General features: G+C 51.5%; 7 protein-coding genes and 1 non-coding gene across 8 annotated transcripts; 1 reads left to right on the top strand and 7 right to left on the bottom strand.

Moving 5' to 3' along the window:
• Positions 1–39: 39 nt before the first annotated feature.
• Positions 40–2,860, bottom strand: PPH3 (phosphoprotein phosphatase PP4 catalytic subunit). Its single transcript, XM_018271572.2, has 7 exons — positions 2,487–2,860; positions 2,056–2,383; positions 1,623–1,931; positions 1,159–1,560; positions 775–1,074; positions 675–703; positions 40–576 (listed from the first exon to the last, which is right to left on the bottom strand). The coding sequence occupies exons 3-7, from the start codon at positions 1,800–1,802 to the stop codon at positions 561–563; spliced, it is 927 nt and encodes a 308-aa protein (XP_018133438.2). The 5' UTR covers positions 1,803–1,931; positions 2,056–2,383; positions 2,487–2,860; the 3' UTR covers positions 40–560.
• Positions 2,861–3,819: 959 nt separating this feature from the next.
• VE01_02061 (uncharacterized protein) lies at positions 3,820–7,779 on the bottom strand. The gene is made up of 3 exons (XM_018271573.2): positions 7,445–7,779; positions 6,938–7,147; positions 3,820–6,880 (listed from the first exon to the last, which is right to left on the bottom strand). Exons 2-3 carry the CDS (start codon positions 6,968–6,970, stop codon positions 4,352–4,354), a joined length of 2,562 nt encoding a protein of 853 aa, XP_018133437.1. The 5' UTR covers positions 6,971–7,147; positions 7,445–7,779; the 3' UTR covers positions 3,820–4,351.
• A 5,220-nt stretch (positions 7,780–12,999) lies between these two features.
• On the bottom strand, positions 13,000–14,792 carry VE01_02062 (uncharacterized protein). Its single transcript, XM_018271574.2, has 3 exons — positions 14,227–14,792; positions 13,822–14,023; positions 13,000–13,684 (listed from the first exon to the last, which is right to left on the bottom strand). Exons 1-3 carry the CDS (start codon positions 14,320–14,322, stop codon positions 13,239–13,241), a joined length of 744 nt encoding a protein of 247 aa, XP_018133440.1. The 5' UTR covers positions 14,323–14,792; the 3' UTR covers positions 13,000–13,238.
• Positions 14,793–15,638, bottom strand: GNG1 (Guanine nucleotide-binding protein subunit gamma). The gene is made up of 2 exons (XM_018271575.2): positions 15,275–15,638; positions 14,793–15,219 (listed from the first exon to the last, which is right to left on the bottom strand). The coding sequence occupies exons 1-2, from the start codon at positions 15,430–15,432 to the stop codon at positions 15,099–15,101; spliced, it is 279 nt and encodes a 92-aa protein (XP_018133439.1). The 5' UTR covers positions 15,433–15,638; the 3' UTR covers positions 14,793–15,098.
• A 127-nt stretch (positions 15,639–15,765) lies between these two features.
• Positions 15,766–19,510, top strand: TIF32 (eukaryotic translation initiation factor 3 subunit A). The gene is made up of 3 exons (XM_018271576.2): positions 15,766–15,894; positions 15,974–16,186; positions 16,259–19,510. Exons 1-3 carry the CDS (start codon positions 15,841–15,843, stop codon positions 19,196–19,198), a joined length of 3,207 nt encoding a protein of 1,068 aa, XP_018133441.1. The 5' UTR covers positions 15,766–15,840; the 3' UTR covers positions 19,199–19,510.
• Positions 19,511–19,809: 299 nt separating this feature from the next.
• VE01_02065 lies at positions 19,810–19,899 on the bottom strand (the record flags this gene model as incomplete). Its single annotated transcript has 1 exon — positions 19,810–19,899. It is a non-coding gene; the product is annotated as a tRNA-Glu (tRNA).
• Positions 19,900–20,241: 342 nt separating this feature from the next.
• Positions 20,242–22,810, bottom strand: VE01_02066 (uncharacterized protein; the record flags this gene model as incomplete). Its single annotated transcript, XM_018271577.2, has 2 exons — positions 20,782–22,810; positions 20,242–20,246 (listed from the first exon to the last, which is right to left on the bottom strand). Exons 1-2 carry the CDS (start codon positions 22,583–22,585, stop codon positions 20,242–20,244), a joined length of 1,809 nt encoding a protein of 602 aa, XP_018133443.1. The 5' UTR covers positions 22,586–22,810.
• A 430-nt stretch (positions 22,811–23,240) lies between these two features.
• Positions 23,241–24,455, bottom strand: ATP16 (delta subunit of the central stalk of mitochondrial F1F0 ATP synthase, atp16). The gene is made up of 5 exons (XM_018271578.2): positions 24,213–24,455; positions 24,121–24,150; positions 23,778–23,931; positions 23,464–23,642; positions 23,241–23,368 (listed from the first exon to the last, which is right to left on the bottom strand). The coding sequence occupies exons 1-5, from the start codon at positions 24,312–24,314 to the stop codon at positions 23,336–23,338; spliced, it is 498 nt and encodes a 165-aa protein (XP_018133442.1). The 5' UTR covers positions 24,315–24,455; the 3' UTR covers positions 23,241–23,335.
• Between the last annotated feature and the right edge of the window lie 3,283 nt (positions 24,456–27,738).

Consider the following 27,738-nt stretch of genomic DNA (forward strand, 5'->3'; position numbering starts at 1 on the left):
CCCCCCCCCCTTCTGCTCCCGAAAGTTCCCCCCCATACCCCCCTTATTCCCATCTCCAGTTACCCATAACGAAATCATTTGCAAGCCAGTGCAGGGAAGCACGGCTCGCCTCACGGCCAAACAGACAAGTACATATGCCCCCCTCATGCGTCCCAACATCGTTAAAATGTCATATACACAAACCCCTTCCATCCCCTTACCCTACTTCCCAGTGCCGGCAACCAGGCCATTGAATACCCCCGTTAATTTTTCCATATCACGTAGGCGCCAGTCGCGAGGTCGTCGGGCTCATGAAGCAAAAAATCTGGGCGGGGTTAAGAAAAAGTCTGCGTAAAATGAATCATAGCGAGGTTCGAAAAGAAAGGCAAAATCCAGGGGCGCAACGTATGTGATGTTTTGCGAAGTCGAAGAGGCGGGTCGTACCAGTCGAAAGAATTGGGGTGGTCGAATACGGAGAGAGAGGTTGGCAGGCGACCTGCGGAGGATGTTGGAGGAAAGGAATATTTCGAGTCGGCGTTGGGTGGTAATTTCGATATGGGAAAAATAAAATAAGAGTCGATTTATCTGCGTCCGAACCTGCTACACACGAGAATGTTCGTAATTGTTCTTCTTACTTCTTTTGCTTCCGCGGAGGAGTGACAGGTCTGCTCGCGCCTAGACCGCCATAAACGTACTTTTGTTTTTTCTCGGCAGGTTTCAAAATCTGAAGAGACATAAAGATCAGCCACCTGTCCAATCGCAATACAAGGGAAACAAAGGGCATATATATCTTACCTGGAACGAACACAACAGACTCTCATCCACGCTCATCATTGCACCAGCATTGTCAAACTCTCCACAGTAATTGGGCGCGCTGAACAGCGTGACCAATTGCCGCTTCGAGAAGAATTCATACCCGTCTTCAACGACCTGATGAGCGCGGCAAATCAAGTCCATATCATGCTTTTGAAGGAATCTTGAAACGACGTCGGGACCGAAGGTAAACGATACACCGCGGTCATTCTCAGACCATCCGGTTATGTCCTTGTCGGGGTCGGACCAGAGCAAATCGCAGAGAAGGCCGCAGTCGGGAATCTATAAAGTTGGTCAGCAAAAGTTCGCGCCCTCTCTCGTCGAACGACGAGAGCTGGCAAGGACCGAGCACAGGTTAGGGCTTACGTCAGTTGGGCGCATAACGCGGCGAATCTGCTCCATGGAGTTGAGATCGGGGCTGAGGCCTCCGTGCATTGTGAAGATCTTCTCGTCAATAATGGCAGCAATGGGCAGGCAGTTAAAGCAGTCAGTAAAGGTCTTCCACAGCTTAATGTTATATCTTCTCTTGCACTCGTCGTAGAAGCCGTAGATGCGGTTGATCGAGGCGCATTCGTGGTTACCGCGGAGGATGAAGAAGTTCTCTGGGTATTTGATCTTGTACGCAAGCAAGAGGCAGATCGTCTCCAGCGACTGCTTTCCTCTGTCGACGTAGTCACCCAGGAAGAGGTAGTTGGCTTCCGGTGGGAATCCACCGTATTCGAAGAGTCTCAAGAGATCGTAATATTGGCCGTGGATATCGCCGCAAATCTGAACGCAAATCATCAGCGACTGGCTGGTGAAACAGCGCATTGCACAAGTGGGATACGAACCTTGATGGGAGCCTCAAGCTCCAGAAGGATCGGTTGAGAGATGAAGATCTCACGAGCTTTTGTGCACAGATAGCGGATCTCAGCCTCCAAGAGCTGAACCTGCTTTCCCGGTCTGCTTCCTCTGACCTCCAACAGACGGTCTATTATGGAATCGAGATCCACATCGTTCTGGTCCGCCATGACGTCTGGGCCTCTCGAAGGAGGTGGGTTGGAGTGGGGTCGGTTTTGCTCGCTGTATGTGCGTCTCGGAAAGTCGATACAGGCTATATCGTGTTTCGCTGTTGAGAGGACTGTAACTCACTTGTTGGACTGGCACGCGTTAGAAGTTAGTTTTTCAAGAGGCGAGGTCGTCGCTCCGTCAGCCGCGTTGTGACTGAATCTGACGCAGCAGGCTCGGTTTGTTGACAACTCTCCAGGGAAGGTGAATGCTTACTATCAGTGAGTCGGCCTCGGTGAATAGAATGGAGAGGAGCTCAAAGCCTCCAGTTGCTGCAAATTTCGCTTGAGTGGTGGTAGTTGAGTCGTTGCTGTTGACAGAGGCAGAGTCGAGTTGCCTGGTCGCCTGTGATTTGCGTCACGGATAAGGTGGGATCGAGGGTGGACTAAACGTCTCTGTGCAGTAGTGTAATAGAAAGTCGATATCGACTTCTCGTTTGGGGGGATCAAGGTGCGTCAAGTGGCAATCGTTGTGATCCGTGTTTTGTTGAAGTGGTGGTGAAAGGGTGGAGATGTCGCGCGAGGTTGAGATTTGAGTAGTAGAACTTTGACTATCTCTTAGCGGCTGGCCGACAACACGAAAAATGCGCAGCAAGGAACTTTGGTCGCGTAAAGCCGTAATAGCGACAGTAATAAGTTTCAACCCACAGCTAAAAGGTTCGGCGCTTCCGATTTCAAAATATAATTCAGTTAATGTAACTGTTCGCGCAATAGTAGAGCGAGAGAAATTGTAGATTTATAATTCAAGAGCAAGCAAGATAAGTTTGTTGAGGGAAGGGTCGGAGGGTGGACGAAGGGGGTTCCTGAAATCCCGAGAGCTCGTTTTAGATGTCAAGGGAGCAACGTCTGGACGTTCTACCCGGTAGAGCACTGAAACGCGATTTCAAAGCACAACTATTCTTTCTGCAGGTACAGCCAGAATAAAACACAAATACTTCAATAATAGAGCCACGCTTCTTTTCTTCACTGATTTATACTGATTTGAAACTAGAATTCTTCGACTTGGGGTATGGAATGAAGATTTGACCTTTTACTGAGGGGTAATGGGCAAGTACTTCTATATATCTATGTTGTAATGGCTGACGACCTCCCGCCTCTCACCACACCCTCTCCGGCACCGAAAAAAAAGAGTCTCTCCTCCCTGCTCCTTTTGCTCCTTGCTGCCTTGAGGGGGGAAGAGGGGGGAAACTATTATATAAGCAACATTAACCGTCCGTTGGTAAACGACCTGTACTGTGCCGGGAAACAGGACTCCAGGTCATCCTCCATGCTCACTGGTGTCTCGGTAGACGCCACGCTGATGCCGCCATGAAAGCCTGGGCCTAACAAACGGTAAGCAGGAGGGCAATTTTGACTTAATGAGGGTGTGAGGGTGTGGCTCCTGGGCGCTAAATCAAATCGTTAGAAAGACCCTACGAAACCCCCGTTCTGAGGGTTTCTATTTTGAGAGATTGTCGTTAACTTGATCTCATCCCGAGAAGAAATTCCCCATAAATAACATACATCATACCTCATCATAGTTCCACTCTTCTTTCTCGAGCCCAGAATTTCCACTTTATATTCAAGATTCCAAGCCCAGTGCTTCCTGCAAACTGATCTGAACTTCTTTGTTGGGGGAGAGGGAGGGGGTCTCGGATTTCCACATCCGTCTCAGACAACGTACGTACTTTATACTCATGATGCTGGATATCGGATACGGAGCCTATCAGAATGCCAACATTATAAAGGGCTGATGTGTTGGACAGCATACCTTGGGCCTTGTCTAGGGTACAGTCGTATTGCTTGATTCGTCCCATCTTCGCACTCTGGGCATCGCACTCTGGGCACTATACGTCCAGACCACCGCCGTTATCAGGGGTCTACCATCCAACCCCCCTCAGCCTTATCTCTGCCTTGAAGTAGAAAGAAGGGCCATGTGGACATATTATAAATGAAAGCATCACACCATTAATCATTTCAAAGGCTGCAGCAGCATTATAAGGGTATAACAGATCATGATTCATTCGTAGCCTTCTCTTCCCATGCACGATAACTCCCACCAACGCCCAGCTAAATTATCCCTTCAAACACCTCTCCCCCCCCTACTTTACACAGTGGAAAAATCGCAAAAACCAACCAAATGTCAGGAAAAGCCCGACGAAAACAAATGCCACGCCCAGGATCAGCTCCGGGGCAATGGATGCAAGCAACTACCTCTCCGCCACTCTTGGACCCCGAATCACTCAAGAGCAAACCCGCGCGCAAAAAAATCAAGAAATCAAAAACATTCTCAAAAGCGACCTCCGCCCATGCCCATCCCAATCCCAATGCTATGCTCCTTAAAAACAAAACCGCGAAAAACGACAACGAGGATGTGAAGTAAACGAACTCGCATCTAAAAAACAAAAAAACCTGGAAAAACATTCCTACACAAAAATATGCTTTGACAATGAAGTGGAATCTTTTTTGCGGGTATGTGTTACAAAAGACTGATATCTTATGTATCGGGTGGGATCCGCAACGCAGGGCTTTTCTCAGCCGAGCGTGCGCCCACTCTGTATCGTCTGTTGACTGCGTGGCCGAGGGGTGGTCGGGCTCGGTCGGATGGTGCTCGCGGGGCTGAAATCGCCCGGAGGGTGGTGGGAGGGCGGTTTTTGTGATTCCCAGCCTTCCTCGCTCAGGACGCTGAGCCAGCCGTTGCCAGCCTCGTTTCGGAGAGCCTCGATTTTCTTTCGGTACATTTCGCCGCTGACACTCCAGTCTTGGGTGTCGAGGTCTTGGGTGCCGAGGGATGGCAGCGAAATGGTCGATTCCTCTAGGGATCTCTCTGCGGGAAGGAGTTGGGGGGTGGTGGTTGTATCGAGGCGAGGCAATATGTCGGGTTGGCTGGTTGTACGCTCCGGACGTGGAGGCGTATAGTCGGGTATGGTATGTGAGGGGTGCGTGTCAGGGCTTACTCCATAACCACTGTCGGACCCTGCTGTTCCTGGGATTGGTTCTTCGGACTTCAATACCACTGGTGGCTTGGGTTTATTCGGCAACACCTCTGACGTGGATAGGTCGACGATTCTCCGTTTCGGTGTCCTTCTCCGACGGGATGAGCTTGTATAAACATCGCTAGTCGCTGTGTTTGGTTGAGGTCTCTCCTTGCGTAGCACTGAAGCTTCTTTGGGAGAATCATATATAATCGCTGGCTTCGTAATATCTACAGCAGTAGGTAGTGGTGGCAATGGCTTCACTACGGGAACATTTTCACGCTCTGGAACGCGTTCTACGAGTTGTCTCCTCTCGTTATACCCTGGGCCGGAAGCGTCGATTATCATGTCCTCGGTAAACCCAGGCGAATTTCGGAATAAGTTGAAGATGGTAACTCGATAATTTGGATGGGTCTTGGTGAATGGATTTCCGCCGACCCAAATCTCCTTCAATTCCGGGATTCCAGTCAGCCTGGCAAGCTCAGTAGGATCTGTGAGCTTGTTGTCTCTAAGGTCCAGGCGTTCCAGTGGGTACAATCGTTCTACTCCAGCTAATGACATCAAGCGGTTCCCCCTGAGGTTCAAGGCAGTGATGGCAGGAAGTGGGTTGCGTGTCAGGGAGTGGAGAGAATCAATCATGCAGTTTGAGAGATTAAGGGCCCGTAAAGCTGTCAGAGATGCGAGGGAATCGGGAATCTGCGAAAATAAATTCGAAGATAGATCCAGAGAGTTGAGGGTATTGGCTAACGGTGCTAGGCCCGTAGCAGAAATCGATGTGAGGGAGTTGTCAGCCAGGCTGAGATGTTTGAGGAATCGCCATTTCGTAGATGGCAGGATGCCCGTCGACAAGATGTTGGAGCTGCTGCCTCTTGGGTTATACCAGGTATCGGATGTGCTTGAATGGGAGCTGTTGGATCCAGATCGCTTCACTTTGTGCGATCCGCGGACATGGCCATGAGCAGATCCAGTTCTCGAGCTTGTGGGCCGGACAGGTGAGCTGCTTCTAGGGCGGTTGTTCTTCGTGAGCGAAGTCAAGTCTCCAGAAGCAGAGCGGCCGAGACCAAAGTCGCTGTGATGCATCGCCCGGGACTCGCGACTCTCGGGACTGCCGACTCGCGAATCTGGTGATCCTGGCGCAGAATTTGAGTGAACGAGCTCCGCATGAGGTATAGTTGGACTCCTTTTAGGACTGATATTCGGTGCCCAAGGTGATATAGGTGATGATTGAGCCTTCGACGAGCGCCGGCGCCTCTTATCCATGTCATCCAAAACTATGTCGATTAGCAAATCGCCAGGATCTTCTATCGAGGCCCGCTTGACGGTCAAGCTGCGAAGCTGTTCCGCCAATCGGTCCCAACCAAAAAATTGTCTGATATCGATATCACTAATCTCCAAGGCGCTTAGGTTCTTGAAAGCAATCAGAGGAACTGCAGTGTCGAAGGGAAATTCCTCGTATCCAGAGATCAGTCTCGCACGGCGATCCGGTGTCAATCGAAGACAGGGGATCTTGGTGAAGGCTGAGTATAGGTATTTGAGGTCTTCCCTGTTCGCAGCCAGTTGTCTTTCGATTTTGGCAGCAGAACTTGCACCTCTGAGGCTGAAGCCAGACCATAGCGACGTCATGCCCGACATGACGCTTCGCATGCTTGAAACGGAGTGTATAGAGCCATGGTCGGAGCCGCTCTTTGGATTTTGTGATTTTCCAAGGAAGGAGACATAGTTTGCGGAAGTATCGGAGTGTAGGCTTTCGAGTCGCACGTTCATAGGCCCAACAGCTATCCCAAGATCTTCGAATCGCGAGAGGAGATAGAATAGATGATGCGGAGTGAGGGCGAGCTTCGCGGGTTTGATGTTATGGCTTGCAAAATTTAGGTATGGTAGTGAGAGCGCTGCGGCAAGTGTGCTCGATGTCAGGGTCGATGATGCCGACGACGACGGTGGGCTGATGACGGTCGTCGATGTGCTGGTGGGGACCCCCAGCGCGCCCGAGTGGCTTTGTGACCGGCCATGTCCGGGTGATTGTTGTTTTCGTAGTTGTAGAGCATTTGCGAGAGCTTTCTCATGAGTTCGAACGAATTGGGCGAGGTTCTAGAGGACGTCGTCAGTTCTGATTAAATCGTAGACAGTTTGGATGTGTGTGTTTACCTTTACGAACAGCTGCCCATCTTCAGTGTCCATCCCGGCCGGAGAGAAGACGCAGGCTTCAACTGCGCGTAGACTTCGACATGAAGACTATATATTATCGGTTGCCCCACTGGTGGTACACTGTCGACGCTGTATTACCCAGCCTCGCCGGAGATACTCCTTATGGCACAACCACAAGAGTCCCAGAGTGTCAGTAGAGGCTGACCTGACCTGTGGTTGAGACAAAGATTAGCAAGGTGCCAGTTGAGGATCGAGGGTGGAGGAAAACATTAGGTTGGGAAGAAAGGCTGCTCTCGCTGCCTTGTGCGCCCCAGGACTCAGGAGTATTACGCACACCTCATGCGAATAGCTTGAGCCTCGCGCGATGACTGATCATGGCTTCGAAAGGGCTTCAAGACACGGGCGAGTCATGGGGCTGCACAACAGTTCACGAGCGTCGCGGGTCTGAACTTCAAACAAGAACAAGCTTATGTTTATCGCAATAAGGAGAGAAAGTGTTTCACTCACCAGTGTATAGATCCACTGGATCTATTATCCACACGACACCGAGAAATACCCCGTCGACGTCGACGCAACAACACACAGATCTCTCTCCAAAGGAAGGGAGTGTCGACGAGAAGCGACAAGGCTGTTCAAGTATATAGCAAATTTCACTTGGTAAAAGGATTCGCCGGGCACACCCACGAATAAGCGCAGACGTGGGGGGGAACGGGTGCACGGTGATGTACACTGCAGCAGCGAGGTCGGTGGAGACGCAGACTACTCAAGGGTCCTTAGTGCACGGTGTGCAGCTAATGACGGATCCCAGCCACCACTTGCAGGGCAGTGAAGCCAGTGAAGCCAAGTAGCCAGTAGGCTCTTGAGAAACTGACTGTGGGATATGCAGCTGGGGATGCAGCTGGGGATGCAAACTGAGGATGAGGACGAGGACGAGGACGAGGATGCTGAGAGTCTCGGGTTTTTGCCAGTAGAGTGAGTAATGGTTGGTAGTAGTATAGTATAGTATAGGGTAAAGAGGCCAAGATCGAGGGAGTTGGCAATATAAAAAATGGTTGTAGTTGTAGTGCTTATGGTGTTGGTTGAGGTGTGGTTGTTTGAGTGGTGGTGTTTGTGTTGGTGATTCGAAATTATGTATGTATGTGTGTACTGCCCTGCGGCATGGATGGGGGTACAGTCCCGTGCAGTACAGTCGCAGTATAGTCGTAGTATAGTCGCAGTACAGTTCCAATACAGCCCAGTACAATAAACCTTCGAAATTGCGAGGTACAGTAAGAGAATGAAAGAGAGAGTAAGAGAGTAAGACTGCGACTACAGACTAGCATATTATGGGATACTACGGGCTACTATGGTTTATTATCTTAAGACAGTATGCACCAGATCAGAGCTGAAATTCTCTACAATCGGATCTTATTACGCGCCATCCTCTTGATAGGACCAGAGGACTATACGCCGAGTATACGCCCAGTTTTACGTACTCCCTCCTCCGTAGGTGCAGATATATGTACTTCCTATGGCTCCTAGTAGTTTAACACTCGGTCGACTTGGCAAAAGGGCGGTACTGGAGTAATCTCCTTCAATCTCCTACAATCTCCTACAATCTCCTATATCTGATCGTACTTTACCGCGTAGGAGTGGCAGTGGCGGTCGTAGTGTGCAGTCGTAGTGCCAGTAGTAGTGCCAGTGGTAGTCTACTCCATATACGAGGCTAGCAAGTAGCAGCGATGTCCCTTCATGCGAAGAATCACACTGCCATTTCTGAAACATATACGCCAGTGATCCCCATCCATCCCCATCCAGTTGCACCAACAGCAGAGTAGTAGCGATCGACAATATCGAAAGGGCGCATGTACCCTCTACTGGTGGAGCATATACGGGTGGAGTAACACAGCCGAGTTGTCATTGAAGCTATTCACAGTTTTGGACACGTTGGCGGCAAGTCAGGAGAGTCAGGAGACTCGAATACTACGAACCCCTTTCTCTACGCTGAGAAGAAGCTGAAGATGACGGGCAATGGAGGCGTGTTCAGAGGTCAGCATCAGCGCCAGATTACGAAGCCGCGAAGTCACGCACACATACACATACACACGCAACACACTGACTACAATAATAGATCGCCCTCATCGTGCGGCGGCTTACCCCCACCTCACAAAAAAACGCTGAGGCAGAAAACGGGATGTCCGTGGTATATCTACTCGAGTACTACTCTACTCCCCAAGTCCATAAATACATAGAGTCGGCAAGGAAGCCTTCTCGAGAGTTCCCGTGTAGCAATGATCACTCGGTGATTGTCGATAATGCAGAACGGGTTCTCGCATCCAAGTGAATGGTTGCCATCCTCATCCTCAGACACCCGTGTGCCCTTTGTTTCCTGTTTCTCGATATCATTTCCCAAAGTTGCCCCGGTTCAGCAGCCAAGCGCAAGCCCACAACTTGAGACAACCCCACACCTTTTCCTTACATGTCCACCAAGGCCGTGTGGCATGGGTATAGGCTGCATGTCAGCCAGTCACGAAGCGATGGATCGCGGCAGGCAGTGCGCAGGAGAGGAGCCACAAGAGGAGCCAACGCCAGCCGCGTGAGGATGATAGCCATCAAATCTCCCAAGTTGTTGGCTAGCAGCGCCAATCACGGGCCCGAATTGCATCATTTGTCTCATCACTAGGAAGCATTTGTCTTCATTCAGACTGTCTAAATTCAAACTCTGTCCGGCACCTGTGCTCTGTGTACCAGAAAAGTATTCGGTTCCCAAGCTGGTGGGTGATACTTGAGAAAGAAAAGGCTTGTGTCTCGCTCACCGCTTGACTTTCTCGCGATTCCGTCAGCGCCTGCAGCGACGACGAGCTCGGGTATGCCGCCGACGACCACACCCACTCGGAGAGCGACTGATCGTTTGTATGTGAGGGCTACATATGCAGATGCCCGTCGCCGCACCAAAATGCAACTTTCTACCACTCCTCATTTCCAAATCACCCAAACCAATACCCACACTCTTCAGCTACTCGGCTTACCAGCCCACCTTCATGGCCATTGGGGTGTCAGGTGCGATACCATTCGTCCCGTTTCAGGCAATGATGTCGCCCCCCGCGTATCGCCACGATGATACTAACCCTCAAATTCCAAACGTTTCTCTGAAGCCAGAGCAAAATAGTGTTAGGTCGGCGTTTGTATGCGCGAACGACACACAGATTCGTCGCGATATAGCAGTCTTATAGCCTCTGAGGAGCAGAGCGTGGGGTCTTGCCCGGCGATTGGCCAGGAGGAGGGCTATCTGTCATTTGTGTGGCCAGTACGCACAGATTATGTATATACATAGTAAATGCCGCGCAGCATGCTCCTCCCTGTTGCAGCAAACCAAACGGCCTTTTATCCGGTTGGACCCGCACTCCTTAGTTGGAGATCTGGGGGTCGCTCTCAACACAGAAATTTGCAGTGTCAGATGAAGCGGAGAGCGCGGATCACAGAGACAGAAAGAATCTTAGTCCGTCGTAAAGGTTGCATCTCACCGCCGGCGTAAGCTCGTCGGCGGCCCTTGGCATCACAGATCCCACCTTGCACATGCAACATCCCACCTTGCAGAGCAGCCCCTCCTCGAGAACGACCCCTCACTCTCCCCTCCATCGCTCCAAGTCGAGCTGGTTCGCCGGAGGGCGTCCCAGCGCGCAACACTGCATTGTAGTTCACTCATGCCGTGTCTGGCGGTGAGGAGGCCCGGGTCCGCGAGTTTGGTTCGCAATCGCCGACCATACACTCGACCATACACAACCTTAAATTCCACATGTAGCGTCTACCTCGCGTATAGATGCTGCAGCGGGTTTACAGCCCTCGTCCCCCCCACCACTTCATCAAAAATTTCCCCGCGCAAACAATATATTCTGCTGGGGTTTCGGCTTGGGGTATGGATACAATCAGTTATTGTAAACGGTACTGACAGATATCCGACTCCGGGCACTCCCACGAATGACGCACAGCCGTCCGGGACCCCCGCGCTATGGCACCCCCGCGGCTCCGGCGCCTTTCCACAAAATGGAACTTGTGCTAGGAATCCCTGGAGCGCAAGCGAACGGGTTGCGGGCACTTGCACGTCTAGGGCAGGTCACATCCTGGGTGGTGTGCCGTATCTGTATCTGACGGCTCTACTGGCCGCATTTTAGGGTCCAAGATATCGATTATGTGTATCAGAGTAATTGCCCAAGCGAGGGGAAGCAGAGACCCATACTGAGCCAAAGATTCCCAGACGCTTGCCCGCTTGATTGGTTCCATAACCCCCATGAACCACCACCACCATCCCCAGGATTTCGATTAACATTTCTATTCCTGGTGGGTGTGGAGGGCGCGCGCATCTCAATTCCGACTTCGGGCCGGCGAGGGTGCGATAAGGCCAATCATGAGAGATGCGGACGACATTTCTTTACCAATGGTGAGGGGCAATCGCGGTGCGGCGAGATGGTGGCAGCACCACACTGCCGGGATATAGATATCACATGCGTTACTGGCTCCCCGTTTGAGCGATGCTGCACAATCAGATGCCAAGATTAGGCGAGGATGGCGTGGGGTGAGTGGCTTGATGGGCTTGAGACGACATCATTGCACAGTAGTAGGACGTTAGTATAAGTATGGGCATGACCGAAGATCGGTCTGGAGATCGACTCCGAAATCTGCCAAGGGCTGTCATAGGTATGGTAGGGCGGGAGGGGATTGTAAGGCGGATTCTCACTGCCAGTTAGACGTAGAAGAGGTTCGCTGAGCCGTCTGTCTCCATACTAAGGAGTTGAGGATCCACGTAGTGTCACCGCTCGCCCTGCCTCTCGGAAGAAACAGGGCGTTAATCTTGACTACGTTGTTCCAAGGTTTGACAGATTCAGTTGCCCCTAGCAGATACGGAGTTTAGGGCTGCAGCACAGATGTCTCGGAAGGGAAGTATCAAGTCTACGTAAGTTGTTTATATGTCATAGTATATTGGGGTGGCAACGGCAGTTAAAACTTTCACGATGAGTGATAATGTCAGAATCAGAAACAGAAACAGCTTGCTACGTAATAATTTCTAAAATTTCAGCAAATACTCCTTGGACTCTATCCCTCCCGTAAGTAGTCATAGCAACTATAACTATGACTATTTACGGGAGGGACGCCACCCACTTCGGAAACGCACCAGCGAGCCTAACTTAATCGCCATTAGCTATGGCTATAGCGAGAGCGACATTCTGTGAAACGCATCATAGAAATGATCACTCCCTCTACACATATGCCTTCACTGCATGGTCAAGTGCATCCCTTTCGGGGCTTTAGGATTATGCGCGGGGGTTGCTATAAGTAAGTCTATAATCTTATATTATATATTATAGTTACTAATGTATATCCTATAGGCCTCTCACCTCTGTTCACACGGAGATTGTTCCACTCCAGGGCATATTGTCCTAGAGTTCTGAGAATCAACATGAACCGGCGAAATGGTGAGAGGGTCGCTATTCGTATGCGCGACACAGGGGTGATAATCCCAGAGGCTCTCTTCCCACTACCATCCCTTCTTACTACCACCCCTTCTCACTACCGCCCCTTCTCACTACCATCCCTTCTCACTACTATCCCTTCTCACTACTATCCCTTCTCACTTCCATCCCTTCTCACCACCTAGCATATCCTTCTTTCCTCCCAGCTCCTTTCCCTCATAACCCCACGGCGTAGTCATCCTTTGGCATAATATTGGTCTGGGCAGTCACTGACTTGCACCGTTTGCAGCCTCGGTTATTTGGTGTCATAGCTTGGTCAGTTTCTTGTTCGGTATCAAAACGGGTTCTTCGTTTTGCGATGTTCATGGTCACGTTTGTGCTGGGCGTGTAATAAATATCTAATAAATACAGCTCATGGCCTTTGTCGAAATATTTGAGGTAGGAGAGATGAGGCTGGTTTATATGAGATAGTAGTGATGGGCTGATACTGTATGTTCGCCTGGAATTTAGTATACCATAGGAAGTGGCATGCAAACTTAGGTTTGGCTGATATATATTATCCCACGTCAAAAATAAACGACGAACGCAATACTATTTTTACTCTAGTGAAAGTCACCACCTCTATCGCAGATAAAGAAACGAGAGCCGTGCAAACTGAGCTTGCTAATTAGCAATAAACACTTTGTCCCTTTTTATCATCTCGTAATGTTCGTGTCATGAGATTCTCTCTTACATACAAACTGCGATATACATCACATCAAATTAACCAACACCCTCAATCCATAATTCATAACTTTCATTTCTCCAAAAAATCAGTCATGACAGGTACTTCTCACAACACCCCTTCCATCCCCTCAAGAGCAATCCTCACAAATCGTCCCATCCGGATTCCTCTTCCTCTCTTCATAGGCCGTATCAGAGATCACTCCTTTAGTCCCGACCTCTTCCTCCATAATTCCAGTCTCCCCCGCAACTCTCTTATACCTCCCACCCCCCGGCTGTGCTTCCAAAGTCAACTGATCATGCTCCAGCACTTCCTCTTCCGCGCCCCCGCGGCCTGAACTAGTGACATCGCCAGTCGAGGCCCCTGCGGCTATAAAATCTCGAAGGCTGACCTCGGGGCCTGTAGAACCCAGATAGGCTGACGTAGCCGCCGTGGTCGTGGCTGGAGCGGCTGTCGTGGCCTCTAGTGTGGGTGTTTCGGCGCTGGGACTGATGGCTTTCTTTTTGCCGTCGACGTGGCCGAGGTCTCGGTTTGGGTCTATGATGTCTCGCACTCGGCGTTTGATTTCTTTGGTTTCTAGATCTGGGTTAGCACTGTGTCAAGTATGATATGTTTTTCTTCTTCCTTCTCTTTATTTTACCCGGCGTTGCCTCCCATATTTTCTTAAACACAAAACCAAAATCTCCGGTGGTGCTTTTGGAGAAAAGACTTACCAGGGAAACCTCCCTCGGTTTTTCGGTCCCATAATAACTTAGATTCCACAGTCAGGTTCGTTATTGTTCCTGTCTCGGCTTGGGTAGTAGAGCCGGGTGTGGTATTGTAGAATATCTCAATTGAGAAGACTCCGCCAGTCGCTGGTTGAAGAGCAACTTCTCCCAAGTCCGTCGAGAAGGTCGAGAGTAGTTCTTGTGCAAACTGTGAATAATTAGGAAAATGAGCCAATATAACCAAGTATGATTGCAATATATAAACTGAATAAATAAGGGACCAGAACGCGAGCAAAAAAGGCATATGTGAGGGGGCAATGACGTAGTCACGTGCGTCAGGGTTGTCTCTCTGAGACACTCTAGTTATATAACATGGGAATAATTGAAGGAATTCTGCTTGCTTGCACATACATAGGCAGCCCGAAGCATCCACTTGCACTGTGTACAGAACTTGATAACAATCCGCGGATGCGGAGCAGAAGCTGCGAGGCCGTTTGGAGCTTCCATAACGAGTCCGTAGATGCCGAGTTGGTTTGGGGATGTCCGACGAAACAAAGCCGTTTTACCAGGATTAGAAACTTCAGATGAACGATTCAAAGTTAAATTACGTTCTCCTTAATCGTGCTTTAGGCTTCTGGAAATTGGCAAAAGAAGGATTTATTTGGACTCTGTGGCTGTGGTTCGTTGGCCGCCATATGCATGTCACCATTTGCTAATCTTCGTTAGTGCTCCCGTCCTTCTGGGGAAAACGGGGCCACCTTTAGGGGTTGGCCCCAGAACTTCGAGAGTCCAGATACGGGCAGTGCATATGGATAAATAATACGAAATTATAATCAAGTGATACAGGAGATACAGCTTTAGGTCGTTGAAAGCTTCGTTGGAGGCCTGAGCGCTCGTCCGATGCTTCCGTGGCCTCAGACTCCTTCGCGCACAATTACCAATCACAGTCATCACGAACTCACTCCATCAGGAGATATATAGCCAATAACATAAATCAATTGGTTTTCCCACCCTATATAGTTACAAGAAAGCGACGTAAAAAAAGAGCCATAATCGTAAGTGTGGTGGCAAGATGGACGCCCTCCGCCACGAGAAATTGTCCTCAGGGCCCATCCCCGTCGTTGTAGTATGAAATCTTTGTTTGTCGGTGTGCAGTATCCTTTCGGGTATCCTATGCTCGCTCGTCCCCCTTCTCTTCTGTGTTTCCTTTGTTTTCTCCAGATTATCGAGCAGCTAAATTCATGACGCCAGGCCAAACTCCCCCATTATTCGTATTCCCCTCCTTACATCACCACGCAGCACCCTCCGGTCGGTTGTGGCGTGTATGGATCGTCCTTCTTGTCGACTGGTCCCCAAACGGATGGAACCATGAAGTCGCGTGTCGTATTAGTGTAGGCAATGATGCTGAGCAAGTTAGTGGGATGATCGGTCGTGAAGGGGGTGAGTGAGCGATGCGTACCTTCTTGCGGCTTGGGAGACAGGAATGCGCTCGCGCTCAAGGTCCTCTCGTAAACGATTGTTCAATTCCGTGAGGCGGCGTAGCTTCAGGTCTGCCATTGACTGCTTGTTCTTCTTGATTTGGCTCGGGTCCGCCGCGTCGCGAGATGCGTAGCCCATGCTGGCGATGGCTCGATTGAACGATGACGATGGGAGTATCGGATAGAGAAGGTCGCTCTTCGATCTTCGTCGGAATGATTAATTGAGGGCAGCTCTTATGATGTTTGGAGTTGCGGCGTCGGGCTGGTGCTGAAGAGCATAGGAGCTTTGCAATCTCGCAGTAGAGAAGAGTATCCGTCCGTAATATTAGATGGGTACTGAAGTCACGCCGCCAATGTGTTTCGAAGGGTACGGGATAGGTTAGTCCTATTATAGTTTAGCGTTTCGGTAAGCCCTTTCGTGGGCCGATTCACACAACCGCAAAATTGAACGTAGCGCGACATTCGATTCTGACGATTCTCGACAAGACCACCGCCTCTGGGACACCCTGCACGAGTTTCGATCATCGATCAACAGAGCTCGCCCAGCATGCCTCCTCCGCCGCATCAAAAGCCGGAGAATGTCCTCAAGAGGGCGCATGAGGTGCGTTCATAGAGAGGATCCTTGCCACCCGCGACCGGCTCGCGCCCTATATCTAACAAATGCTAACGAATGGTTACAGTTGATGGGAGTTGGCCAGTCTTCAGCCGCTCTAGTCCTGCTCCATGAGCACATCACCTCGAAGAGATCCAGAAATGTTCCGATCGCGTCGCTGGAGCCGGTGATGCTCCTGTTGGTGGAGCAGTCCGTGGAACAAAAGAAGGGAAAACTCGCGAAGGACGCCCTATACCAGTACAAAAATATCAGCCAGAACACCAACGTCGGAACCATCGAGGTAAGGCTCAGCATAACCAGGAGGATAAAATCGCGTCAGGAAGGGACTGGGCGCTAACTTCAAATTTTATAGCTCGTCCTCAAGAAATTCATCGAACTCGCGGAGACCAAGGTCCAGGAGGCTCAGGCCAAGGCAGATGAAATCCAGAGCACCCTCGAGACTACTCAAGCAACCGCCAGTATCGATGATCTCGAGGCCAGCGAAACCCCAGAGTCGATTCTCCTGTCCACCGTATCCGGCGAGCAGTCTCGCGACCGCACAGATCGAGCCATCGTCACTCCTTGGTTGAAGTTTCTGTGGGAGACTTACCGCACCGTTCTCGACATCCTCCGCAACAATGCTCGCCTGGAAATTATGTATCAGAGCACTGCCATGCAGGCATTTGCCTTCTGCCAGAAATATGCACGCAAGACCGAGTTCCGCAGACTCTGTGAGCTCCTGAGGAATCACGTCCAGACTGCTGCCAAGTACTCCGCTCAGCAGATGCACGCTATCAACCTGAACGACCCAGACACTCTCCAGCGCCATTTGGAGACGCGTTTCCAGCAGCTGAATGTTGCGGTTGAGCTCGAGCTGTGGCAAGAGGCTTTCCGCAGTGTTGAGGACATCCACACCCTCCTCAACCTCAGCAAACGCCCACCGAAGAACATCATGATGGCCAACTACTACGAGAAGCTTACCCGTATCTTTTTGGTCGGTGAGAACTATCTTTTCCACGCTGCTGCTTGGTCTAGATACTACAACCTTCTCCGCCAGTCTGCTGCTATTGTCGCGTCAGGACAGGGCAAGAAGTCGGAAAACCCAGCTGCATCCGAGGCCGATCTCACCAAGGCTGCTTCCTTCGTTCTGTTGTCTGCTTTGGCCATTCCCGTCATCAGCACCTCCAGATCCCGCGGAGCCTTGATCGATGTTGACCAAGCAAAGAACAACAAGAACTCTCGCCTGACACACCTTCTTGGCATGTCCGCTGCACCAACCCGCGCGGTCCTGTTCAAGGATGCCATGAGCAAGGGTCTTCTCAGCCGCGCCCGCCCAGAAATCCGCGCGCTTTACAACATCCTTGAGGTGGACTTCCACCCTCTCTCGATCTGCCAAAAGATTTCTCCTATCCTGACTAAGATTGGCGCAGACGAAGAGATGGCCAAGTACATTGCTCCTCTCCAGCAAGTTATCTTGACCAGACTATTCCAGCAACTGTCCCAGGTTTATGAGACTGTCGATGTGAAGTTCGTCGAGAACCTTGCCCGCTTCCCAGCACCATTCGATGTTTCAAGGGACACTATCGAGAAGTTCATCATGAACGGAAACAAGAAGGGTGACCTTGCTATCCGCCTGGATCACGCCACTGGTGTCCTCAGCTTCGATACCGATGTCTTCTCTTCGGCGAAGGCTGTCCACACCGGATCTGCTGCTGGCTCTGCCGAGACGGAATCTCAATCCGTCCAACGCCTCCAAAGCACTCCTTCAGAAATTGTCCGCACTCAACTTACCCGCCTTGCCAAGTCTCTTTACATCACTTGCCAATATGTGGATCCTTCCTACAACCAAGCCCGGGTCAAGGCTCGCGATATTGCATTAGCAAAGGCTAAGGCCGGCGCGGAGCAAGAACATCATGAGACTTTGGCACGCAAGGAGATCATCCACAAGAGAAAGGAGGCTGCTAACGAGATTATCGCTCGCAAGGAGAAGGAAGATGCGACAAAGAAGAAGATCAGAGCCGCACAACTCCAAGAGGCTGAAGATAAGCGTCTTGCCCAGGAGCAGAAGGAGCGTGAGGAGAAGCGCATGAAGGCTGAGCTCGACCGTGTCCGCAAGGATGAGCTCAAGAAGCAGATTGCCGATCTCAAGATTGGTACCAAGGCTCTCGATATCGATCTTGAGGACCTGGACAACCTTGATGGAAACCGCCTCCGCGCCATGAAGCTTGCCCAGCTTGAGCGTGAGAAGAACGACACCAGCGAGAAGTTGAGAATCGCTGGTAAGCGTATCGATCACATCGAGCGTGCGTTCAGAAAGGAGGAGGCCAAGAAGCTCCCTGCCGACTACGAGGAACAGCGCAAGCGTGATCTTGAGGCGTACGACAAGACCAAGTCGCAGGTCCTTCGGGATGCTGAGGCGAAGCACGCCGAGGATCTCGAGCTGTCGAAGAGACTGACAAGAATCACACCCATCTACGAGGAGTTCAAGACCGACGTCGTTGCCCGCAGGCACGATGAGTTCGAGAAGCGCCGTCGTGATGCCGAGAAGGAGCTGGAGAAGCAAATCAACCAGCGCCGCAAGGAGCACAGGGAGCGTAAGATCCGCGAGAAGCGTGAGCGTGAAGAGCAAGAGAGGATTCTCCGCGAGGAGGAGGAGCGCGCCGCCGTTGAGCTCGCCGAGAAGTCTGCCCGCGAGGAGCGCAGGAGACAGGAGTTCGCCGAGCTCAAGGCCCAGCGTGACAAGGAGCGTCAAGAAGGTCTCGAGAAGGCTGCCCTCCAAGCCCGCCGTGAGGAGGAGGCCCTTGCTCGCAGAGCAGGTGCCAGAGCCACCGGTGGTCTCCCAGTCCGCGCAGCAGAGCCAGAGCGTAGCGCCTCAAGCGACCGCCGCCCACCTCTCCCACTCGCCGGCGCCAAGCTCGGCTGGAGAGAGAAGGAGGCCCTCAGAGCCGCAGGCCAAGAAGTCCCATCTGAACGCACCGCCTCCCCCGCCGCTCCCGCCGCTCCCTTTGCCCGCACAGACTCCAACGACCGCCCGTCAGGCCCACCTCGTCTTGCCCTCGCCGGCGGAAAGCCCAGCTGGAGAGACAAGGAGGCCGCGAGAGCCGCCTCTGGCACCTCTCCCGCGCCTGAGTCCCGCGATCGCGAGGCTCCTGTTATCGCTCGCACCGCGTCTGGAACCGGTCCAGTCCGCGGCCGCACCGATCGCAACGAGAACGAGCGCGAGAGTAGGTCTCCTGCGCCTCCTGCTGAGCCACTGAAGGCCAGCGGTGGTGCTGGGAAGTACATCCCCAAGCATCTGCGCGACAAGGCTTAGATTTACGGATGATAACTAAGGGGATATACTGCATGGGCTTTGCGGGAGGGGGTGGGTGGATAGTTGGTCATAGTAGCTAGTTTGGCTAGGCTCTGTCTCTGCTCATCTCTCTTCATTCTTTGATATTGGCGTTTATTTTTGGTCTTTGTAATGTAGTCGATAGGTGGCGAGCATTGCGAGTTGGTGGGGGATGGGGGGAAAGGCTGACAAGCTGGAGGCCGGCCGAGAAGAAAAGTCGAGGTGATGCCGCCAAGGGAGATATGGGGTGCCATAGTGAGAGTAGCATAGTTCAGAAATGAATGCAAGGTACACATAATTGATACGATATCTGTTTTGTGATTCTAATGGAATAAAAATAATTTTATTTTTCCACTCTACAAAATTACGCGCTCTTAAAAAATTGCAGTTGTGTGTGTGCCCTTCTTTTTTTTTTGCAAGCATTCCCCAAAAAATTATCCCCCCTCCTCCAACACCCCACCAACTCCCCCAACCTCCCCAAATCACACCACTACACCACACAACACCACACCACACTACCCACCTACATACAGCACCAAAAAAATTCAAAACTTTGACTCACCCCTCACGGGACAAGCAAAACAAACGTATAAATTCCGGTACCGGGAATCGAACCCGGGGCTACCCGGCTCCAGAGAAAATTTCTTGAAAGCGGGTTATGTTAACCCCTACACTATACCGGAAGTATTGAGTTCCGAATGTGCGGTTATTTGGTCTCTCGTAAGCGTGAGTGTGCACGACGAAGATGTGAGGATCCGTGATAAAAGGGGGTGTTGGTAGTGTTCAGCGGTGAAGAGTGGTGTAAGTGGTGTTTGTTTGTTTGTGTGGTTGTGAAGGTAGAGGAATTGTCCAAAAATATTCGAAATAATACATTTGAATATAAATGTGAAAATATGTCGATCATAAATTCAATTGCATCCAGAAGCCATCGAAATTATAGCACAGCATAGAGTAAATATAACAAAGCAATTTCACAAATACAAAGACACTCATCGCACCCACAAGCAAACAAACTTCCAATTCTTTCATCCTGCTTCCTACCAACCGCCCATTCAACTCTAAAAATACCCAATACCCAATACCCAATACCCTTCACAATCTTCCCCCAATCGCCGGATCCCCCTTCCCCACTTGAGCAGAACCTCGTCGACTTCCCTTCCCACAGTGGCATTGACACGAATTACCAGTTGATACAACTTGACATCCTCCATTCCTTCCACCCCACCCTCCGTTCCCTCCACCACAACACCCCAAGCCACCTGCGGCCCCATACGAAGGCATCTGAACCCACAAAACCGTCTGAGCCTGCTCATTGCGGACATGCCCACAATACCCAGAGCCAGCGGTAGGATAGGGATGAAGTGGTGGATTATAGCCATAGGAGGGATAGAAAAGGGATGCTGCGTACCCTGTCTGGAGCTGACAACCCACCTGGCCATCCCAACCCCAAGTAGGAAAACCACACCCACAGTGAAGCGAGCGTAACGGGCAACAACCTTGCGAGTTCTGCACCACCTTCGAGCAAGGACAAACTTTACAATCCCCATGCGATCCAGAAGACGAACCCTCAGATCCATCCTGTTTCTTATATCCTTTCTCATCCCCATTTTTGCCCCCATCAGGAACAGGAAGAGCATGAACCCCGCCCTCCTCCACAACATTGCCACCGCCAGCCTTAGACTCCGAAGGCGTCAGCGTCCCCGACATAACCGGATCAAACTTCTTGGGTCTAGGCGCCCTTTCAACAGCAGACACCTTCTCACCCCGTGACGCCCGACGAGCACCCTCACGCTCAGCGCCGAATCCTGGGAGAGGGACTCTATTGGTCTGCCACATACGTCTCTGAGAATCCCTCTTATCTTCCTCCCTTTCTCTGGAAGCCAAAGTCCTAGCAGAATATCGACCTGGTTGCGGACTAGGCTGCTCACCACGGCTTTTATTAGCCAGCCACGTGCGCCTGTCTTCATCCCTCTCTTCCATCCTGCGTGCCAATGCTCTAGCCCTGGCAGAGTATCGACCTGGCTGCGGACTAGCCTGTCCATCACGGCTTCGAATCCCCGCCTCACTATCGACCCTCATAACACGCCCATGATGAGCTGAAAGCTGATCAGCCACAACAAAGGGATTATCCCTCACAACCCTGCGACTTCTCGGTCCCGGAGGTCTAACAGGAGAAGGTGCAAGTCGTAGAGGCTCTGGGTAGTCGCTAGCGCTGAGATGTGATAGATCCACAGGAGATGGCGGAGGCGAACGGATAGTTGGTGACTGGGTAGTTGTATAATAAGGCGAACCATCAGTCGGCGACTGCGGCGTCGTATAATGCGCCTTCGCCAAAGCCGCCTGTCGAGCCCATACGTTCGGAGGTAAATCAGGGGTATCTGGATCCACATAGTTCTCCTGCTCGAACTCACTTGGCGTATAAATATTTTCAGTCCGCCTCCGATCCTCCATCTCCATATCCCGAGCCTCCATAGCGTCGCTGTCTTCATATATTGCAAATTCTTGGGCTGCCCCGTCCGTTTTGGCAATGGGCAGGAGCCACTCGCAGTCGATGCACAGACGATGTCCACAGGAAGCGCATCTTTCAATTTCTTCGTTGATAAACCGACAGATGTGGCAGCTGTATCGCTTGGCTAGTTGCAGTGTCGCCGATTTATCGACTGCCAACGGCTGCCGAGGAGCCAGTGCCGCCTCAGAAGCAGGTGCCGCTGGAGGAGCAGCTTCAGGTTGGGGAGCCGGTGCTGGTGGAGGAGCAGCTTCAACCTGCGAAGCCGACTCACCCCTCCCACCCCTCCACCACCCCTTGGCCCCCTCCACTCTAACCCCCACCTCCGTCCCCCTCGTCTTAACCCCCACCCCCACCGCAACCTCATCCCTCACCTCCCCTCTCCCATCCAAATACCTCCCTATCTGCTTCGGCACCTCACTAGCAATCTGCCTCGGGACATCCCTCACAAGCTGCTTCAGCATCTCCGTCCCCGGCGTTGCTCCGCTAGCCTCACCGCCTTCATTTTTCTTTCCATCGACGTCTAAGTCCAGTCCGAAATTCCGGCGGTGGATACCGAGGCCCAGTCCGAAGTGGCCGGATGTCCCGCTCTCGTGGAGGAGGGAGGAGAGAGCTTGACGCGCGGCGTGGCGGTGGCGGTGGTGGTGATGGTGGTGGTTTTGACTGTGGCTGTCAAGCGATCGATCACGTTGTTGGCGCGCGGAGAGATTGAGGTCTTGGTCTGCTGCTGTGGGGATGTCGGGGGGTTGAGCGAGGGAATGGATGCGTGATAGTTCTGCTGCGGCGCCGGAGATGGAGTTGCCTGCTAGCGGTGTGTTGGAGGAGGCGGAGAGGTTTTGTTTGTGTTTTTTGGAGGGGCCCATCGTTTGTGGGGAGGGTGTTTGTTGACGAGTTGAGATGCTGGAGGAGATTGAATGATGTATGGAGTTTAAGAGGTCTGGGGTGGTTGCAGGATAATAGAGATATTCTCGGACCCCCTGGGAATAGAATAGTCTTGGGATAAAGTATGCAGAGAAGAGAACTTGGTTAAAAGAATGAAGGCATACAACGGACGCACGCTCACAACCATGTAGCCATGCTTGGTATATAGGAGTGGACATGGAAATGGGAGAGCAGCTGCCAAAGCGAGTGCCTGGGACTTTGCAGCAGTATAGAAGGAAGGCACGACTGGAGGGCTGCTCTTGCCTTCTTCATCGAGAAGTGGAAAGGGAAAGTGCGACTGGAGGGTGGTTGCTCTTGCCACTTTCATCGCAGGAGTTGAAAGGGAAGGCACGAAGGGAGGTTTGCTCTTGCCTCTTCCAAAAGGATGAATTGAAGTTGTAGAAAGGGAAAGTGCGAGTGACTGGCAGCTCTTGCCTACTTTATAACAAATGATACGATATGAACTCTGACATATGTAATGAAAACCACTTACCTACAACAATAATAGTTGTCACATCAACATAAGGGGCACATCAAGCGACGACATGCACAACACCCCCGACATTCACGCGGACCCAGCTCACATAACACGACGCGATCTCGAACATTCTTTGGATATACACGGTACGGTTTTTAATACAACTTTACCATCTCTAAAAGCCCTCTATAACAATCTCAAGCAATCCGAAGGATTACTTGAGCGCAGCCTGCAGACTCTCCAGAACCTATTACGTTTTCTCAGTCAGCACAATGTCCCCGTGTCCAATTCTTCCAACTGCTGCAGATTTGCAGGTTGGATAGTATGTATGGCTCGGCTTACCTCAATCTCGATGTTGGCCTCAGCGATCTCCGTCGCGCTGCCGTTGCCGCTAGCCACCTTCTGCGCCTCGGTGAGCTGCGAGCGCACAGCCTCGATGCTGAAGTCCTCAAGGGGGAAACCCTCGACGGCGTTGATGCTGAGGACGGAGTTGGGGTTCATGACGGCGAAGCCACCGGACACTATATCAATTACACCCGTTAGCTTCCATCCCTTTAGATATCCCGACACAATTATCTCCTGACGCAATTCGACCTCGGTTCGGTGCAATTTGCTGGTTCAAGATATGTATCGGGTGGAAGGTGGGGAAGACGCACGGAAAAACTGCTTGCTGCCAGCGCTCTCCTCAATGACCTCGATCAATCCAGGCTTGAGCTGCTCGATCGAAGGGACGTGGTTGGCGAGGAGACCCATCTCTCCAGACTCGGCGGCGATGTTGACCTGGACGACGTCGTGGGAGGTGTAGACCTTCTATAAGACACACACACGTCAGCCATCTCTTCAATCTCCCATTTCCACTCCCTCCCGATATCCAATGGCTCCCCGTTGTGTTTGTCGTCAAATTCCCTCCTCCAAATCGGCTAAGCATCCACCACAACCACCCATCTCCCATCCATCTCAATCCGGCCCATCTCATCGAAAAAACATAGATTCGCATACCTGGTGAGGAAGGTTCAAGCTCAGCTTGATCTGCAACATCTCCATTAGCCATTCCGCTCCCCAAAATCTTCCTCCGAAGTCAAGCAACCGACCTTATCCGAGACAGCCTCAGCATATCCTCTGCGCTGGACAGGAGCCTTCATGGCAGGGGCGCGAACGCGCAGGGCCGCGCGGGCAATGCGGAAGGAGTTCATGATGGCGTGTGTGGAGGGGGTGGTTCAATTGGGAGGGGGACAATCAAGAGCTTGCGGGAGCGTCGTCGAGGAGCTTCGGGATAGATTCTCGTGATGGCCTCGCTAAAATGGGATTGTATTTCTTGGCGGAGTTTAATTTCGATATCACGTGTGAGGATTCACGTGGGAACAGTCACGTGAATGTAATTGAGGAAAACATATTTGAGAAAAGAGGTTATGATTGTAAGTCTATCTGTTTCTTTTGCAGTGTATTCCGGCTTACAGTAAAGATAGGATGGAGGATTCGATATTTTTTTAAAGTCAAACATCCACGTGACTAATTTCCAAAAATCTTTGAATCCCAACTTCACGCCTAACACACCAGGCACCCACAAACCGGGCCAACACCAAAACCAACAAAAAAACAGGCCTACACCGCTCCCCGTACTCGCCTAACCCTCCTCGGCCACCGTACCCCCAACTTCAACCGCTATGACGAAATGCCCCATCGCCGGTTCACGGGCACTAGTCCCCAACCTCGATAGTGCCGTTGATGCTTCCTCCCTTAAAGCTCCGACGCAGAGCGATTCGCTGCCAAAAATGCCTCAAGCACAGGAATGGGGGTACGGTACGGAAGAAGAAGGGGACCCTTGGTGGCGTCGTTGCTTGCTTGCTTGCCGATCGATAAGTGTTTTTTGTGGCAGCTTGGCAATTTAAGAGGTAGGGGTCGTTGAGAGGTGGTTTGCAGGTGGGCATATGCTTGCTACATGCGCATTACAGCGTACAGGATACAGGATAGCTATTGCAGGATGGACAGCTCCTCCTGCGTTGTTCTATGGGCGACTGTGAATAAATAGATGCTGACTAGAGATGCAGTACAACCCAAACCCCCAGCTCCCCATCTCCATCTGCTTTCTCGGCGATGCGAGACAAAGACCGCGGAGCCGGGGGGTGTTGCGTGGTGCGTGCTGTTAGTCGCGGCTTCGGGTTCGGTTCTTGTCGTGCCGGGTCTCTTCTTCCACAGTGGAGGGAGGAGGGTGCATATGTTAGTTAGTTGGACGCCGTGCATGGAGAGGACGCGCTGGTGCTGTGTGTGGGGTTTTAGTAATATTGGAGGGAGGGACGCCGGCGTCGAGGATGGGAGGGGAGGGGAGGGGAGGTCACTACCCGCGTCGTCGCGATATGGCGTTGTTATCCCTCTGGCTGGTGATTGTCGTGTCGTGTGTGTTGGCCCGCCCGCACCCTGCTATTAAACCACTACAACCTGCGATGGATGTTTCCGTCGCGTGGGGGCCCCGTTTGTCTTGCCGTTTCCTGGTCGTCTTTCTTTCTGAAACGGCCGATGGGCGATGATGGGGGGAGATTGAGATTGAGATTGATCATCGATTACCCTTTCCCCACGTCCAACAAAGCACACTTATGTAGTAGCAGGAAGGTCGGTCCAAACAACGCATGTATAAATGGTTAGTATGCATGAACTAGGGCGGGGAGGGGGGAGATCTTTGTGGTACGTGACCATATCTACAGATTTTGAATATTTCCCACTTTATTTGTGAGCTTAGTTTGAGTGAGTGGGAGGGGGGGGGATAGGGATTATAGATCGTGGATGGGATGGGATGTAGAGGGTGGATAGTCGAGGATACGTGGGTAATCTTAGTCCACGATACAATTGTGGAATGTACTGGCGCCGTACTAATCCTGTTCCCGCGCGACACGAAAAGGCGGTGGGAAAAGAGCAAGCAAGCAAGCAAGCAAGCAAGCAAGCAAGCAAGCAAGCAAGCAAGCAAGCAAGCAAGCAAGCAAGCAAGCAAGCAAGCAAGCAAGCAAGCAAGCAACAAGCAATGGACGCGCGCGCGTCGATGGGAGGGGCGGGAGTTGCGGTCTGTGTGTACGTGAACGGGAAGAAGATGCCGCCCGCACACGCACGCGCTGATCTTGGAATTGAAGATGTGCACCGCCGCGCCCTTAATCGCTTCCTCGGTGATTTGACAGTCTCATAATCTAACGGCGGCGGCGGGGGAAGGAGGGAGTTGGGGGTTGTGTTTTTTGAAGACATGTGCTGATTGATTGATATGATGTGTGTATAGTATAGCATAGTGTTTACTTGCTGGGTTTATCCTTACTGCTGTACTTACTGCTGTACTTACTACTATTGTACTGTATGGTGGTGAGGAAGAGTAAGGGGGAACGGACCTCCTGTCAAAACAGCTCCTCCATGTTCCTTTTGCCGGCACTTTGACATGGGGATGTATGTTGCATGGGATGGGATGGGATGAAAAGCACGGTTCACACGGCGCGAAGGGGAAAGGGAAAGCTGGGGATCGATCAGATCAGCCACGGCGGAAGGGGGTGTCGGGGAGTCGTCACGTTGCATTGTTATTGTTGGAGGGAGGGAGGGGGATGGGGATTGGTGGGTGATTTTGTATGGACGGCGTTTGTGTGTGAGTGAGTTGGGAGAGAGAGAGGGAAGTCAGGCTATGAGATGGGGGAATGTATGACACGAATGGAATTGCAGCAAAGTGAGGTGGTGTACAGTAGTGTAGTGTAGAAAGTGTAGAAGGAGGATGGGCAACACAAAGTATAGGATGAATAGGAGTGCCGAAGTGGGTGGCTGTAGATCTCTTGGTCACTGCAAAAAGTTCGATTTTATTATGGTGGTGGGCATGATTTTCTTCTCCGGCAGACAGAAGCCAGTGCTTTTTTTTTTTGCTGTAGGGGAGGAGGGTCGCACATACACACCAGTGACACAGAATGTGGCAAGAAACAGACGAAATGTAGTCAGCCAAGTCACTGGCCATATGATTTGTGGTGGGATGGTACAATTATTTGGTCAGCCAAGTCACTCGCTATATGAATTGTGGTGGGATGGTACAACGATGTGGTCAGCCAAGTCACTCACTATATGATTTGTGGTGGGATGGTACAATCATTTGGTCAGCCAAGTCACCACCCATATGATTTGTGGTGGCCTGGTACAAGCTTGGCGGGCTTAGCAGTGTGCACGAGGGAGGTCCAGCAGTGTCTGGTGGGCTGTGGGAGGGCTGGCGTCGTGTGCTGTGATTACGTTTAGTCAGCGGTTGCCCCAATTGCCCCAATAAGCCCCAATAGTCCCCTAATAGTCCCCAACAGAAGGGCTTGGGGGTGGTGGAAGGTGGAAAGGAAAAGAAAATTTTCAGATTGGAGCAAAAGCAGTGGTGGTGACATGTTCGGGAGTGTTGGCTGGGTGTTTGCCAACTGTTTGCCATGGCCGGAGGGAGATGGAGAGTACGTACTTTTGTGGTAATGGAGTGTGTTAGAGTGGGTGTAGATTTTAGCTGTAGAGACCGTAGAGACCAGTATAATTCTTGTAATATGTGGGATGTGGGCTTCTGAGGAGGGAGCAGCAGACGGAGCAGACGGAGCAGACAGTCAACAGATAGACCAAGGTACAGCTAGCACCCGGGTA

This window comes from Pseudogymnoascus verrucosus (assembly GCF_001662655.1).
Source record: "Pseudogymnoascus verrucosus strain UAMH 10579 unplaced genomic scaffold scaffold_6, whole genome shotgun sequence".
NCBI classification, from domain to species: Eukaryota; Fungi; Ascomycota; class Leotiomycetes; order Thelebolales; family Thelebolaceae; genus Pseudogymnoascus; species Pseudogymnoascus verrucosus.

Excerpts from the sequence above, each read along its gene's own strand:
- PPH3 (XM_018271572.2), bottom strand. The coding sequence starts at position 1,802 with ATGGCGGACCAGAACGATGTGGATCTCGATTCCATAATAGACCGTCTG. Across the intron at positions 1,561-1,622 it reads AGCTTGAGGCTCCCATCAAG|ATTTGCGGCGATATCCACGG; the intron begins GTTCGTATCCCA and ends ATTTGCGTTCAG. Across the intron at positions 1,075-1,158 it reads GCGTTATGCGCCCAACTGAC|ATTCCCGACTGCGGCCTTCT; the intron begins GTAAGCCCTAAC and ends CCAACTTTATAG.
- VE01_02061 (XM_018271573.2), bottom strand. The coding sequence starts at position 6,970 with ATGGACACTGAAGATGGGCAGCTGTTCGTAAAG. Across the intron at positions 6,881-6,937 it reads ATGGGCAGCTGTTCGTAAAG|AACCTCGCCCAATTCGTTCG; the intron begins GTAAACACACAC and ends GACGTCCTCTAG.
- VE01_02062 (XM_018271574.2), bottom strand. The coding sequence starts at position 14,322 with ATGGAAGCTCCAAACGGCCTCGCAGCTTCTGCTCCGCATCCGCGGATT. Across the intron at positions 14,024-14,226 it reads GGATGCTTCGGGCTGCCTAT|TTTGCACAAGAACTACTCTC; the intron begins GTATGTGCAAGC and ends AATTATTCACAG. Across the intron at positions 13,685-13,821 it reads AACCGAGGGAGGTTTCCCTG|AAACCAAAGAAATCAAACGC; the intron begins GTAAGTCTTTTC and ends ACCCAGATCTAG.
- GNG1 (XM_018271575.2), bottom strand. The coding sequence starts at position 15,432 with ATGGGCTACGCATCTCGCGACGCGGCGGACCCGAGCCAAATCAAGAAG. Across the intron at positions 15,220-15,274 it reads GTCTCCCAAGCCGCAAGAAG|CATCATTGCCTACACTAATA; the intron begins GTACGCATCGCT and ends TAACTTGCTCAG.
- TIF32 (XM_018271576.2), top strand. The coding sequence starts at position 15,841 with ATGCCTCCTCCGCCGCATCAAAAGCCGGAGAATGTCCTCAAGAGGGCG. Across the intron at positions 15,895-15,973 it reads TCCTCAAGAGGGCGCATGAG|TTGATGGGAGTTGGCCAGTC; the intron begins GTGCGTTCATAG and ends GAATGGTTACAG. Across the intron at positions 16,187-16,258 it reads CCAACGTCGGAACCATCGAG|CTCGTCCTCAAGAAATTCAT; the intron begins GTAAGGCTCAGC and ends CAAATTTTATAG.
- ATP16 (XM_018271578.2), bottom strand. The coding sequence starts at position 24,314 with ATGAACTCCTTCCGCATTGCCCGCGCGGCCCTGCGCGTTCGCGCCCCT. Across the intron at positions 23,932-24,120 it reads GCTTGAACCTTCCTCACCAG|AAGGTCTACACCTCCCACGA; the intron begins GTATGCGAATCT and ends TGTGTCTTATAG. Across the intron at positions 23,369-23,463 it reads AGGCCAACATCGAGATTGAG|GTTCTGGAGAGTCTGCAGGC; the intron begins GTAAGCCGAGCC and ends AAAACGTAATAG.